The 16,437-nt window shown below is 49.2% G+C and overlaps 1 protein-coding gene across 1 annotated transcript in view; it reads right to left on the bottom strand.

Moving 5' to 3' along the window:
* The window catches only part of BSN (bassoon presynaptic cytomatrix protein), a 144,853-nt gene extending 129,019 nt beyond the window's left edge, over positions 1 to 15,834 (bottom strand). Inside the window, exon 1 of the mRNA XM_040358816.1 lies at positions 15,622 to 15,834. Within this exon, the coding sequence (XP_040214750.1) occupies positions 15,622 to 15,743 (122 nt within the window). The 5' untranslated portion in view covers positions 15,744 to 15,834. The remainder of the gene's footprint in view (positions 1 to 15,621) is intronic.
* Positions 15,835 to 16,437: the final 603 nt, after the last annotated feature.

The raw sequence follows: 16,437 nt of genomic DNA, 5'->3' as shown, positions 1-16,437 counted from the left end.
AGATGTAGTATACAGAGTAGAGGAGGGTATACGGGTGTTATAGATGTAGTATACAGAGTAGAGGAGGGTATATGGGGGTTATAGATGTAGTATACAGAGTAGAGGGGGGTATACGGGTGTTATAGATGTAGTATACAGAGTAGAGGGTGGTATACGGGTGTTATAGTGTAGTATACAGAGTAGAGGGGGGTATACGGGGGTTATAGATGTAGTATACAGAGTAGAGGGGGGTATACGGGGGTTATAGATGTAGTATACAGAGTAGAGGGGGGTATACGGGTGTTATAGATGTAGTATACAGAGTAGAGGGGGGTATTCGGGGGTTATAGTGTAGTATACAGAGTAGAGGGGGGTATTCGGGGGTTATAGTGTAGTATACAGGGTAGAGGGGGGTATACAGGGGTTGTAGATGTAGTATACAGAGTAGAGGGGGGTATACGGGTGTTATAGATGTAGTATACAGAGTAGAGGGGGGGTATACGGGTGTTATAGATGTAGTATACAGAGTAGAGGAGGGTATACGGGTGTTATAGTGTAGTATACAGAGTAGAGGGGGGTATACGGGTGTTATAGGTGTAGTATACAGAGTAGGGGGGTATACGGGTGTTATAGATGTAGTATACAGAGTAGAAGGGGGTATACGGGTGTTATAGATGTAGTATACAGAGTAGAGGGGGGTATACGGGTGTTATAGATGTAGTATACAGAGTAGAGGAGGGTATACGGGTGTTATAGATGTAGTATACAGAGTAGAGGGGGGTATACGGGTGTTATAGTGTAGTATACAGAGTAGAGGGGGGTATACGGGTGTTATAGGTGTAGTATACAGAGTAGGGGGGTATACGGGTGTTATAGATGTAGTAGAGGGGGTATACGGGTGTTATAGGTGTAGTATACAGAGTAGGGGGGTATACGGGTGTTATAGATGTAGTAGAGGGGGTATACGGGTATCTGTGTTGGGTGTCTTATATACGATGCTACAACCTTCATTCATAAAATGCGGAGCTGCCCTCCTCCTCCTCCCTTTCCTCCTCCCGGTCTCTCGTCGCTCGCTTTGCCTCCCCATCCATTTTCCTCTCCTCTTTCCTCCCTCCATTCTCAGCCTGTGTCCCCGCTCCCCTCCCCCTCCCAGGTACCGCATGGCTCTCAGTTGTGGCCCCGGAGCTCATTCCATGCTTCAGGGATCAGGTCCATTTACAACCAACATTGAGAAGACAATAATAGACGTCCCATTAATGGCCCCCAAAGGTCCTCGGGAACCTTCTAGCGGCCTGTCAGTGGCACAAAGACACACATGAGAACATCCGACCCTCTATTCCATAGAATTCCTCGTCCTCGGGACTGGAGGATGCGGCGGATACATAACAGAGAGGAGATGGAGACATGACGGAAGGGGGTTGCTTGTGTGCTGGAGGAAACAGGGAGTACATGGAAGGATGCCAGATCTAGTATGAGAGGGACGGCCGCCGACTCCTTCTACCGCACAATCATCACACAATCCTCTCTGATAATGGAAACACAGCAAATGCAAAAAATACACAATAAAGAATCTACAACGTAAAAACCTTGGCCCAGATTCAGTAAGAATCTGCGCCTTTCTTACGCAGGCACAGGGCAGCGTTTTTGCCCTGCGCAAATTTTCTGCGCTGCCCGCGATTCACGGAGCAGAAGCTCCGTAAATTGCTGGGGGCGCTGTGTTAACTTGCCCGGCGTAAGGGCGCCTAATGTAAATGATCCCGCCGGGGGCGGGAATCATTTAAATTGGGTGCGCTCCCGCGCCGAGCGTAGAGCGCATGCTCCATCGGGAAACTTTCCCGACGTGCATTGCGGCAAATGACGTCGCAAGGACGTCATTTGCTTCAAAGTGAACGTGAATGGCGTCCAGCGCCATTCACGGTCCACTTACGTAAACAACGTAAAAAATAGCTGCGCCTGCTATTAGGATGTGTAACGTTTACGCGAAACCCGACGTACGCAAATTACATAATTTGCGTACGCAGGGCCCGCGCAAGTTTGTGAATCGGTGTTGGTATGCAATTTGCATACTATACACAGATCACAATGGGAGCGCCCCCTAGCGGTTTTCGCTAGAATGCAGCCTAAAATCTGCGTGGCATAAGAGCCTTATGCCGCGCAGATTTTAGGCTGCAGTCGGCGTAGCGATGTTCCTGAATCAGGAGAACTCGTTACGCCGACGCAAGTAAGCAATTGCGCCGTGTAACCTATGGTTACACGGGCGCAATTGCTTCTTGAATCTGGCCCCTTGTAATCCGAGGCAATATTTCCCCGACATCCAATATACAACAAATGTGTTACAATTCACACCCAGCCATCAATACAAAGAATGTTCTATTGTGTTATTTCATGTGTTGTATATGTGTTGTTGTGTATGTTCTGTTGTGTATGTATTGTTGTACATGTGTTATTGTATATGTGTTGTTGTATATGTATTGTTGTGTACGTATTGTTGTACATGTGTTGTTGTATATGTGTTGTTGTGTATGTATTGTTGTACATGTGTTGTTGTATATGTGTTGTTGTGTATGTATTGTTGTACATGTGTTGTTGTGTATGTGTTGTTGTGTATGTGTTGTTGTGTATGTATTGTTGTACATGTGTTGTTGTATATGTGTTGTTGTGTATGTGTTGTGTATGTATTGTTGTGTATGTATTGTTGTACATGTGTTGTTGTATATGTGTTGTTGTATATGTATTGTTGTGTACGTATTCTTGTATATGTATTGTTGTGTATGCATTGTTGTATACAGTGGGGCAGATTCAGGTAGCTTTTACGGCGGCGTATCTCCAGACACGCCGCCGCAATTTGAAATCTGCGCCGGCGTACCGTTACGCCGATTCTCAAAGGCAGATACGCTTAAAAAATAGGCTTCCTCTGCCGACGTAACTTGAATGCGGCGGCGTAGAATTGTGTGCAATATTACGTTGACCGCTAGGTGGCGCTTCCGTTGTTTTCGGCACAGGAACCACCTGACAGCAGAGAGTGCAATCTATAATGTATCAACAGGATCTATAATTCATCCTGATAATTTATAATGTACAGAGAGGGATCTATAATATATAATGTATGGAGAAGAAGCTATAATGTACTGAGAGGGATCTATAATGTGTAGGGAGGGATCTATAATGTACAGGGAGGGATCTCTAATGTACAGGGAGGGATCTCTAATGTACAGGGAGGGATCTATAATGTGTAGGGAGGGATCTATAATATGTAGGGAGGGATCTCTAATGTGTAGGGAGGGATCTATAATGTACAGAGAGGGATCTATAATGTACAGGGATTTATCTATAATGTACAGGGAGGGATCTATAATGTACAGAGAGGGATCTCTAATGTACAGGGAGGGATCTCTAATGTACAGAGAGGGATCTATAATGTATAGAGAGGGATCTATAATGTATAGAGAGGGATCTCTAATGTACAGGGAGGGATCTATAATGTACAGGGAGGGATCTATAATGTACAGAGAGGGATCTATAATGTACAGGGAGGGATCTCTAATGTACAGGGAGGGATCTCTAATGTACAGGGAGGGATCTCTAATGTACAGGGAGGGATCTCTAATGTACAGGGAGGGATCTCTAATGTGTAGAGAGGGATCTATAATGTACAGAGAGGGATCTATAATGTGTAGAGAGGGATCTCTAATGTACAGAGAGGGATCTATAATGTACAGAGAGGGATCTCTAATGTACAGGGAGGGATCTATAATGTACAGGGAGGGATCTATAATGTACAGGGAGGGATCTCTAATGTACAGGGAGGGATCTCTAATGTACAGTGAGGGATCTATAATGTACAGAGAGGGATCTATAATGTACAGGGAGGGATCTCTAATGTACAGTGAGGGATCTATAATGTACAGAGAGGGATCTATAATGTACAGGGAGGGATCTCTAATGTACAGGGAGGGATCTCTAATGTACAGGGAGGGATCTCTAATGTACAGGGAGGGATCTCTAATGTACAGAGATTTATCTATAATGTACAGAGAGGGATCTATAATGTACAGAGAGGGATCTCCATTGTGCAGGGAGGGATCTATGATGTGCAGAGAGGGATCTATAATGTACAGAGAGGGATCTATAATGTACAGGGAGGGATCTATAATGTACAGGGAATTTGGACGGCTGGAGGCGGCAGAGATGCAGACAATGCGGAGTGAATGAGGTCACATGGTGAGGAGGGAGAAATGCACACTGAGCTATAAATAGGAAACTGTCCAATCTGAGGGGATGTAACATGTAGGGTGTGTGTATGGGGTGTATATAGTATATATAGAGGCCCGGGCTGTATGGGGTGTATATAGTATATATAGAGGCCCGGGCTGTATGGGGTGTATATAGTGTATATATAGAGGCCCGGGCTGTATGGGGTGTATATAGTATATATAGAGGCCCGGGCTGTATGGGGTGTATATAGTATATATAGAGGCCCGGGCTGTATGGGGTGTATATAGTATATATAGAGGCCCGGGCTGTATGGGGTGTATATAGTGTATATAGAGGCCCGGGCTGTATGGGGTGTATATAGTGTATATAGAGGCCCGGGCTGTATGGGGTGTATATAGTGTATATAGAGGCCCGGGCTGTATGGGGTGTATATAGTATATATATATATATATATATATATATATATATATATATATATATATATATAGAGGCCTGGGCTGTATGGGGTGTATATAGTGTATATAGATGCCTGGGCTGTAATCAGGCTTCCGTCCTGGACACGGGACAGAAACGGCCTTACTGAAAATATGGGACGATGCCCTCGAGGCCGCAGACGAAGGAGAATCTTGTCTCCTGGTTCTGCTGGACCTAAGCGCAGCCTTTGACACGGTAGACCACAAACTGTTACTGATGCGACTAGCCAAGGTAGCAGAAGTCGCAGAAGGTGATTTACCACGGTTTTCTTCCTTTCTTGAAAACCGTTCACAAACAGTTAAATTGGGTTGTTTCACGTCGGAAAAGCGCACGGTGTCATGTGGAGTCCCCCAAGGATCCCCCCTGTCACCAGTGCTTTTCAACATCTATCTTCGCCCTCTCTTTGATATTATCAGTAGCCAAGAACTACTTTATCACTCTTATGCAGACGATACGCAATTGTATTTTCGCATCTGCAACAAAAAGGATCATCATCTCAGTTTAGAGAAATGTCTCTCTTCGATAGAAAACTGGATGACTAAGAGTTATCTTAAACTCAATAGCGCTAAAACAGAACTCCTTATGTTTCACGCCAGCCGAAAGAGTCAACTGGCAACAACCTGGACCCCCCCGCCCATTCTGGGACAAATCATCACCCCTAGCTCCAAAGTCAAAAGTCTCGGGGTCATCTTCGACACCTTCATGACAATGGACGCACAAATAGGGTCAGTAGTCAGCGGATCGCACCATTTGTTGCGCCTACTACGCAGACTTATTCCATTTATCCCCAAAGAAGACGTAGCAGTCGTGGTGGGAACAATCGTGAATTCCAGACTGGACTATGCCAACGCACTGTACCTCGGGCTCCCAAAGTACCAAATCTCCCGTCTGCAAGTCGTACAGAATACGGCCGCCAGACTGGTGACTGGGAAAAGGACATGGGAATCAATCTCACCTTCGTTGAGAACCCTTCACTGGTTGCCAGTAAAAGACAGAATTGCATTTAAAGCACTCTGCCTGACACATAAGTGCATCCATGGGAAGGCTCCGCAATATCTTTGCGACAAGATAGAACCTCACAATTCGAATCGCGTTCTGCGATCCACCGACCAAAATCTGGTCAGGGTACCAAAAACCAAATACAAGTCCAAAGGAGAAAGAAGGTTTGCTTTTCAGGGTCCTAGACTATGGAACGCTTTACCAACCAGCATTCGGTTGGAGGAAAACCACCTGACTTTCAGAAGACGGATCAAAACTCTGCTCTTCTGATGTCATGAGACACGAACAACTAGCGCCCAGAAGCGATTCAGTTCGCATGCGCCGCGCTTTATACGTTTTTCATTCATTCAAGATGACTGGTCTTAGAAAGTTTCTGCAGCTGTCAGGTCCATATAGAGTCTGTATATTGTCTGTAAAGAGCCCCAGGCTGTATAAAGTCTGTATGGAGGACTGGACTGTATACATTTATTTAGGGGTTCAGGCTGTGTAAAGTTTGTAGGCAGGTTCGGGATGTATATAATGTGTAGGAAGGTCCGGGCTGTATATATGTAGGAAGGTCCGGGCTGTATATAATGTGTAGGAAGGTCCGGGCTGTATATATGTAGGAAGGTCCGGGCTGTATATAATGTGTAGGAAGGTCCGGGCTGTATATAATGTGTAGGAAGGTCCGGGATGTATATAATGTGTAGGAAGGTCCGGGCTGTATATAATGTGTAGGAAGGTCCGGGCTGTATATATGTAGGAAGGTCCGGGCTGTATATAATGTGTAGGAAGGTCCGGGATGTATATAATGTGTAGGAAGGTCCGGGATGTATATAATGTGTAGGAAGGTCCGGGCTGTATATAATGTGTAGGAAGGTCCGGGCTGTATATAATGTGTAGGAAGGTCCGGGGTGTATATAATGTGTAGGAAGGTCCGGGGTGTATATAATGTGTAGGAAGGCCCGGGCTGTATATAATGTGTAGGAAGGTCCGGGGTGTATATAATGTGTAGGAAGGTCCGGGATGTATATAATGTGTAGGAAGGTCCGGGATGTATATAATGTGTAGGAAGGTCCGGGGTGTATAAAATATGTAGGAAGGTCCGGGCTGTATATAATGTGTAGGAAGGTCCGGGCTGTATATAATATGTAGGAAGGTCCGGGCTGTATATAATGTGTAGGAAGGTCCGGGATGTATATAATGTGTAGGAAGGTCCGGGATGTATATAATGTGTAGGAAGGTCCGGGGTGTATATAATGTGTAGGAAGGCCCGGGCTGTATATAATGTGTAGGAAGGTCCGGGGTGTATATAATGTGTAGGAAGGTCCGGGCTGTATATATGTAGGAAGGTCCGGGCTGTATATAATGTGTAGGAAGGTCCGGGATGTATATAATGTGTAGGAAGGTCCGGGCTGTATATAATGTGTAGGAAGGTCCGGGCTGTATATAATGTGTAGGAAGGTCCGGGCTGTATATAATGTGTAGGAAGGTCCGGGGTGTATATAATATGTAGGAAGGTCCGGGCTGTATATAATATGTAGGAAGGTCCGGGCTGTATATAATATGTAGGAAGGTCCGGGCTGTATATAATATGTAGGAAGGTCCGGGTTGTATATAATGTGTAGGAAGGTCTGGGCTGTATATAATGTGTAGGAAGGTCCGGGCTGTATATAATGTGTAGGAAGGTCCGGGCTGTATATAATATGTAGGAAGGTCCGGGCTGTATATAATGTGTAGGAAGGTCCGGGCTGTATATAATGTGTAGGAAGGTCTGGGCTGTATATAATGTGTAGGAAGGTCCGGGATGTATATAATGTGTAGGAAGGTCCGGGCTGTATATAATGTGTAGGAAGGTCCGGGCTGTATATATGTAGGAAGGTCCGGGCTGTATATAATGTGTAGGAAGGTCCGGGATGTATATAATGTGTAGGAAGGTCCGGGATGTATATAATGTGTAGGAAGGTCCGGGCTGTATATAATGTGTAGGAAGGTCCGGGCTGTATATAATGTGTAGGAAGGTCCGGGGTGTATATAATGTGTAGGAAGGTCCGGGGTGTATATAATGTGTAGGAAGGCCCGGGCTGTATATAATGTGTAGGAAGGTCCGGGGTGTATATAATGTGTAGGAAGGTCCGGGATGTATATAATGTGTAGGAAGGTCCGGGATGTATATAATGTGTAGGAAGGTCCGGGGTGTATAAAATATGTAGGAAGGTCCGGGCTGTATATAATGTGTAGGAAGGTCCGGGCTGTATATAATATGTAGGAAGGTCCGGGCTGTATATAATGTGTAGGAAGGTCCGGGATGTATATAATGTGTAGGAAGGTCCGGGATGTATATAATGTGTAGGAAGGTCCGGGGTGTATATAATGTGTAGGAAGGCCCGGGCTGTATATAATGTGTAGGAAGGTCCGGGGTGTATATAATGTGTAGGAAGGTCCGGGCTGTATATATGTAGGAAGGTCCGGGCTGTATATAATGTGTAGGAAGGTCCGGGATGTATATAATGTGTAGGAAGGTCCGGGCTGTATATAATGTGTAGGAAGGTCCGGGCTGTATATAATGTGTAGGAAGGTCCGGGCTGTATATAATGTGTAGGAAGGTCCGGGGTGTATATAATGTGTAGGAAGGTCCGGGCTGTATATAATGTGTAGGAAGGTCCGGGCTGTATATAATGTGTAGGAAGGTCCGGGATGTATATAATGTGTAGGAAGGTCCGGGGTGTATATAATATGTAGGAAGGTCCGGGCTGTATATAATGTGTAGGAAGGTCCGGGATGTATATAATGTGTAGGAAGGTCCGGGCTGTATATAATGTGTAGGAAGGTCCGGGCTGTATATAATATGTAGGAAGGTCCGGGCTGTATATAATATGTAGGAAGGTCCGGGCTGTATATAATATGTAGGAAGGTCCGGGCTGTATATAATATGTAGGAAGGTCCGGGTTGTATATAATGTGTAGGAAGGTCTGGGCTGTATATAATGTGTAGGAAGGTCCGGGCTGTATATAATGTGTAGGAAGGTCCGGGCTGTATATAATATGTAGGAAGGTCCGGGCTGTATATAATGTGTAGGAAGGTCCGGGCTGTATATAATATGTAGGAAGGTCCGGGCTGTATATAATGTGTAGGAAGGTCCAGGCTGTATATAATATGTAGGAAGGTCCGGGCTGTATATAATATGTAGGAAGGTCCGGGCTGTATATAATGTAGGAAGGTCCGGGCTGTATATAATGTAGGAAGGTCCGGGCTGTATATAATATGTAGGAAGATCCGGGCTGTATATAATGTGTAGGAAGGTCCGGGCTGTATATAATGTGTAGGAAGGTCCGGGCTGTATATAATGTGTAGGAAGGTCCGGGTTGTATATAATGTGTAGGAAGGTCTGGGCTGTATATAATGTGTAGGAAGGTCCGGGCTGTATATAATATGTAGGAAGGTCCGGGCTGTATATAATGTGTAGGAAGGTCCGGGCTGTATATAATGTGTAGGAAGGTCCGGGCTGTATATAATGTGTAGGCAGGTCCGGGCTGTATATAATGTGTAGGAAGGTCCGGGCTGTATATAATGTGTAGGCAGGTCCGGGCTGTATATAATGTGACCACAATGTGGTGCTGAACTCGCTCTGTGGGGGTGGGGCTCCTAGGGTGCAGTCCAGAGGCCAATGGAATTATACCTGTGTAGTGTGTTGTGGCCCCTGGTGTGGAAGAGGAAGTGTGGCCCCAATGTATACAGTGACCAATCTTGGTGTAAAGGTAGAGGAGCTGTCCATCCCATGTGGTGCTGACCTTGGTCTATGTGATGGAGGGGCCCTAAGCCAGTGTAATAAGATTCCATACAGGGGGGCCCTATAATGGTGTAGTGTGTTGTGGCCCCTGGTGTGGTGCTATGTGATGCCACTGGCCCGGATTCAGGTACGACTTGCGCATTATTTGCGGAGGCACAGGGCAACGATTTTGCCCTACGCCCCCGCAAATAATTTGCGCTGCCCTCGATTCACGGAGCAGTAGCTCCGTAAATTGCGAGGGCGCGCCGGGCAAAATTGCCCGGCGTAAGCGCGCGCAATGTAAATGATTCCGCCGGGGGCGGGAATCATTTAAATTAGGCGCGCTCCCACGCCGAGCGTACAGTGCATGCTTCGTCGGGAAACTTTCCCGACGTGCATTGCGGCAAATGATGTCGCAAGGACGTCATTTGCTTCAAAGTGAACGTGAATGGCGTCCAGCGCCATTCACGATTCACTTACGCAAACGACGTAAAATTCTAACGTCCCGACGCGGGAACGCCGGGTATCCTATAGCATTGGCTGCACCTGCTATTAGGATGTGTAACCTTACGCGAAACCCGACGTACGCAAACTACGTAATTTGCGTACGCAGGGCTCGCGCAACGTTGTGAATCGGCGTTAGTATGCAATTTGCATACTATACACTGATCACAATGGGAGCGCCCCCTAGCGGCCATCGTAAGAATGCAGCCTAAAATCTGCGTGGCATAAGAGCCTTATGCCACGCAGATTTTAGGCTGCAGTCGGCGTAACGAGGTTCCTGAATCAGGAGAACTCGTTACGCCGGCGCAAGTCAGCAATTGCACTGCGTAACTATGGTTACGCAGGCGCAATTGCTACCTGAATCTGGGCCAGTGTTTACAATCTGTATGATGGAGGGGGAGCTGCCCGCCCTGTATGGGGCTGAACTGGCGTTATAGGGGTACGGCCTCCCCTGGTGTAATAGGATGCAGTACAGGGCCCCGGTATTATAATGGTGTGGCCCCTGGTGGACTTGGGACAGTGTGGCCCCAGTGTATACAGTGTATGATATATATAATGGTGGAGGAGCTGTCCGCCCCGTATGGTGCTGAACTTGTGTCCCTGAACTGGTGTAATAGGACGCAGTACAGGGCCCTGGTATTATAATGGTGTGGCCCCTAGTGGGGTCGGACAGTGTGGCCCCAATGTATACAATGGGGCCAGATTCATCAAGAGATACGACGGCGGATCTCTGAGATCTGACGGTCGGATCTATGCGACTGATTTATAAGAATCAGTTCCGCATAGATCTCCCTTAGATCCGACAGGTGTAAGTGACTTGCACCGTCGGATCTTAGGCTGCAATTTCCCGCCGGCCGCTAGGTGTCGCCTCTGTCTTTTACGCGTCAGATATGCAAATGAGGAGAACCGCCGATTCAGAAACGAACGCCCGCCCGACGCTTTATTTTTACGTCGTTTGCGTTCGGCTTTTTCCGGCGGATAGTTACCCCTGCTATATGAGGGGTAGCTAATGTTAAGTATGGCCGTCGTTCCCGCGCCGAGTTTCAAATTTTTACGTCGTTTGCGTAAGTCGGTCTGGAATACGGATGGCCGCAATTGAAGTTGCCGCCGAAAACAATGACGTCCTAGCGACGTCATTTGGAGCATGCGCACTGGGAAATTTCGCCGGCGGCGCATGCGCAGTTAAATCGGCGCGGGAACGCGCCTGATTTAAATTGTACACTCCCCCTAGCCGCGGAATTTGAATTCCGCCGGGGGAGTTACGATCCGCCGGTGCAAGTTTCGAGGTAAGTGCTTTGTGAATACTGCACTAGCCTCGCAAAAGTGTGCCGGCGGATCGTAAATCACATAGATTACGCGGATCTAAAGATACGCTAATCTATGTCAATCTATCCCAGTGTACATTGCAGTCAGTGGGATAGATTGACATAGATTGGCGGATCTTTAGATCCGCGTAATCTGTGTGATTTACGATCCGCCGGCGCAATTTTGCGAGGCTAGTGCTGTATTCACAAAGCACTTACCTCGAAACTTGCACCGGCGGATCGTAACTCCCCCGGCGGAATCCAAATTCCGCGGCTAGGGGGAGTGTACAATTTAAATCAGGCGCGTCCCCGCGCCGATTTAACTGCGCATGCGCCGCCGGCGAAATTTCCCAGTGCGCATGCTCCAAATGACGTTGCTAGGACGTCATTGTTTTCGGCGGCAACGTCAATTGCGGCCATCCGTATTCCAGAGCGACTTACGCAAAGGACGTAAAAATGTGAAACTCGGCGCGGGAACGACGGCCATACTTAACATTAGCTACCCCTCATATAGCAGGGGTAGCTATCCGCCGGAAAAAGCCAAACGCAAACGACGTAAAAAAAAAGCGACGGGCGGGCGTTCGTTTCTGAATCGGCGGTTCTCCTCATTTGCATATCCGACGCGTAAAAGACCGAGGCGACACCTAGCGGCCGGCGGGAGATTGCAGCCTGAGATCCGCCGGTGTAAGTCACAGTCGGATCTAAGGGAGATCTATGCGGGACTGATTCTTATGAATCAGTCACATAGATCCGACCGTCGGATCTCACAGATACGCCGTCGTATCTCTTGATGAATCTGGCCCAGTGTGATGGAGGGGCTGTCCAGCCCATTGTGGTGCTGAACTTGCTCTGCGTAATGTTGGGGCTCTGGGCTGATGTATTACAGTGCAGTACAGGGGCCCCTGGCAGTATATTAGTACTGTGGGGCCCCCACCTGGTGTACTAAAATGCAGTACAGGGGCCCCTCTACTCACTATGGTATCTGTATGATGGTGGAGGAGCTGTCGGCCTGAGTGGTGCTGAATAAAGGGCACCTGGCAGTATTGTGTGGCCCTAGACTGGTGTATTATGGTGCAGTACAGGGGCCACTCACAGTATGCTGGTATGGTGGGGTCCCTAGCCAGTATACAAGGCCCTGGTATTACAGCAGTGTGGCCCTTGTGCATACACTACGATATCTGTATGGTGGTGGAGGAGCTGTCCATCCTGGGTGGTGCTGAACTCGCTCCATGCCATGTTGGGGCCCATAGTGATGTATTGGGGTGCAGTCCAGGGGCCCCTGGCTACATACCAGCATGATGTGGCCCCTGTGTACACACTACGATATCTGTATGATGGTGAAGGAGCTGTCCGCCTGGGTGGTGCTGAACAAGGGCACCTGGCAGTATACTGGTGTAGTGTGGCCCTGGACTGGTGTATTGGGGTGCAGTATAGGGGCCCCTGGCAGTATACTGGTGTGGAGGGGTCCCTAGCCAGTATACAGGGCCCTGGTATTATAGTAGTGTGGCCCCTGTGTATACACTGTGATCTCTGTATGATGGTGGAGGAGCTGACCGTCCTGGGCAGTGCTGAACTCATTCTGTGCCATGTTGGGGCCCCTGATGATGTATTGGGATGCAGTACAGGGGCCCCTGGCTACATACCAGTATGGTGGGGCCCCTGTATATACACTGTTATCTCTGAAGGATGATGGAGGAACTGTCTGCCCTGGGTGGTGCTGAACAAGGGCACCTGGCAGTATACGGTATAGTGTGGCCCTAGACTGGTGTATTGGGGTGCAGTACAGGGGCCCCTGGCAGTTTACTGGTGTGGAGGGGTCCCTAGCCAGTATACAAGGCCCTGGTATAACAGTGTGGCCCCTGTTGTATGATGGAGAAGGAGCTGTCCACCTGGGTGGTGCTGAATTCGTTCTGTGTGTATTGGGATGCAGCACAGGGGCCCCTCACAGTAAACCAGTATAGTTGGGTCCCCTGCTGGTGCACTGAAATGCAGCACAGGGGCCCCTGGCATTTGTACTCTTTCAATGTGGTGTGGCCCTTGTGTATATGCTACAATATCTGCATGACGGTGGAGGGGCTGTCCGCCATGGGTGGTGCTGAAGCCACTATGGGGATGGCGGGGCCCCTTGAAGTATACTGGAGTGGTGGGGCCCCTGCTAGAGTAATAAGATGCATTACAGGGGGCCTACTGAAGTAAACAAGGTGTGGAGGGGCCCCAGGCCAGTGTACAGAGCCTCTGTATTATAGTAGTGTGGCCCCTGTGTGTACACACTATGATCTCTGTATGATGGGGGAGGAGCTGTCCACCATGGGCGGCGCTGAACTCAACCTGTGTTGTGTTGGGGCCCCTGCTGATGTATTGGGATGCAGCCCAGGGGCCCCTGGCTACATACCCAGCATTGTGTGGCCCCTGTGTATACATGGTGGATGGTGGAGGAGCTGTCCACCTTGTGTGGTGCTGAAGCTGTTTTTTTGTTATGGTGGGGCCCCTTGAAGTATACTGGAGTAGTGGGGCCCTTGTTAGTCTAATAGGATTCAGTAAAGGGGCCCACTGAAGCCAACTGGTGTGGAGGGGCCCCAGACCAGTATACAGGACCCTGGTATTATAGTAGTGTGGCCCCTGTGATCTCTATATGATTGTGGAGGAGCTGTCCGCCCTGGGTGGTGCTGAAGCTGCTATAAATATGGCGGGGGCCCCTTGAAGTACATTGTTGTGGTGGGGCCCCGGACAGTGTACAGGGCCCTGGTATTATAGTATAGGGGCCCCTGTGTATACACAATGATATCTGTATGATGGTGGAGGAGCTGTCCACCTTGGGTGGTGCTGAAGCTGCTATTGGTATGGTGGGGCCCCTTGAAGTATACTGGTGTGGTGGGGCCCCTTGAAGTATACTGGTGTGGTGGGGCCCTTGTTGGTCTAATAGGATGCAGTAAAGGGGCCCACTGAAGCAAACTGGTGTGGAGGGGCCCCAGACCAGTATACAGGGCCCTGGTATTATAGTAGAGGGGCCCCTGTGTATACAATGGAATCTCTATATGATGGTGGAGGAACTGTCCACCTTGGGTGGTGCTGAAGCTGCTATGGGGATGGCGGGGCCCCATGAAGTACATTGGTGTGGTGGGGCCCCAGACCAGTGTACAGGGCCCTGGTATTATAGTAGAGGGGCCCCTGTGTATACACAATGATAGCTGTGTGATTGTGGAGGAGCTGTCCATCTTGGGTGGTGCTGAAGCTACTATGGGGATGGTGGGGCCCCTTGAAGTATACTGGATAGGTGGGGCCCTTGTTGGTCTAATAGGCTGCAGTAAAGGGGCCCACTGAAGCAAACTGGTGTGTAGGGGCCCCAGATCAGTATACAGGGCCCTGGTATTATAGTAGAGGGGCCCCTGTGTATACAATGGGATCTCTATATGATGGTGGAGGAGCTGTCCACCTTGGGAGGTGCTGAAGCTACTATGGGGATGGCGGGGCCCCTTGAAGTACACTGGAGTGGTTGGGCCCTTGTTGGTCTAACAGGAAAACTGGTGTGGTGGGGCCCCGGACCAGTATACAGGACCCTGATATGATGACATTGTGGCCCCTGTGTGTACACTATGATATCTGTATGATGGGGGAGGAGCTGTCCGCCCTGCATGGTGCTGAACTCAACCTGTGTTGTGTTGGGGCCCCTGCTGATATATTGGGATGCAGTCCAGGGGCCCCTGCTGATGTATTGGGATGCAGGGGCCACATACCAGCATTGTGTGGCCCCTGTGTACACACTATGATCTGTGTATGATGGCGGAGGAGCTGTCTTGGGCGGTGCTGAAGCTTCTGTGGATATGGCGGGGCCCCTTGAAGTACACTGGTGTGGTGGGGCCCTTGTTGTAGGATGCAGTAAAGGGGCCCACTGAATCAAACAGGTGTGGCGGGGCCCCAGACCAGTGTACAGGGCCCTGATATGATGAGTGTGGCCCCTGTGTATGACGGGGGAGGAGCTGTCCATCCTGGGGTGGTGCTGAAGCTGATATGGGGCCCCTTGAAGTACATTGGTGTGGTGGGGCCCCAGAGCAGTGGTAGAATAGTGGGGCCCCTGTGTGAGGAGGTGATGAACTCCCCCAGTGCAGCGTTGGGGCCCCTGGACAGGTGTATTGGGGTGCAGTACAGGGGCCCCAGACAGCACACAGGTATGGAGGGGCCCCTGACAGCACACAGGTATGGAGGGGCCCCTGTTGATGTATTGGAATGCAGTCCAGGGGCCCCCTGGCAGCCCTCTGCTATGGTGGGGCCCCTTCTGCTGCACACTCAGGGCCACTGGCATTACACTACACCAGAGGGGGCCCCCAGGCCGGGGTAGTAGTGCTCTCCCTGGGGGCCCCTGTGTACGGTGCGGGGGGGGGGGGGGTCCCGGTCTCTCACCTGGCGGGCCCCGGGCTCGGTGCTCCTCCCCCTCCTCTCGGTACCGGCTCGGTGGGGGGTCTCGGTGCCCCGGTTGGTCCACCCCCGGGCTCCCCGGACTCCAGGCTGGCCTCGTTCCCCATCGCAGTGCCGATCCGGGACGACCGAGAGATCAGATCCGCCCGACCTCCGCCATCAGCTCTGTGCGCGCCCCCGACACAGCCTCTCCGCGCGCCCCCGACACACGGCGTCACGTGTCCTCCCCCTCCGCTCCTCCCACCTCTGGAGAAGGGGAATGAATATAATGTAGCCATAGAATGTGTGTCATCTATAGAGTATATATAGTATAATATATTGTGTGTCACCCATACAGTGTATATAGAGTATATATATATAATAGAATGTGTGTCATCCATACAGTGTACTGTGTATATATTATATAATATAATGTGTCTATATCCATAGAGTGTATATACATATATTATAATTTGTGTCTACATCCATAGAGTGTGTGTATATGTATGTATGTATGTATGTATATATATATATATATATATATATATATATATATATATATATATATAATATAATGGGCCAGATTCTCATACTTTTGTGGCGGGCGTAGCGTAAGCCATTTACACTCCGCCGCCCCAACTTACAGGAGCAAGTGCCGTATTCCCCAAACACTTGCTCCGTAGTTTGGGGCGGCGTAGTGTAATTGGCCCGGCGTATCCCCGCTTAATTCCAAGGGGGCGGCTTGTATTTAAATTAAGCGCGCCCCCGTGCCGTTCGAACTGCGCATGCGCCGGGCTTAAAATAGCCCAGTGCGCATGCTCC

Source organism: Rana temporaria, chromosome 7 (assembly GCF_905171775.1).
Source record: "Rana temporaria chromosome 7, aRanTem1.1, whole genome shotgun sequence".
NCBI lineage: Eukaryota > Metazoa > Chordata > Amphibia > Anura > Ranidae > Rana > Rana temporaria.
This window is presented reverse-complemented; position numbering and strand designations above follow the sequence as displayed.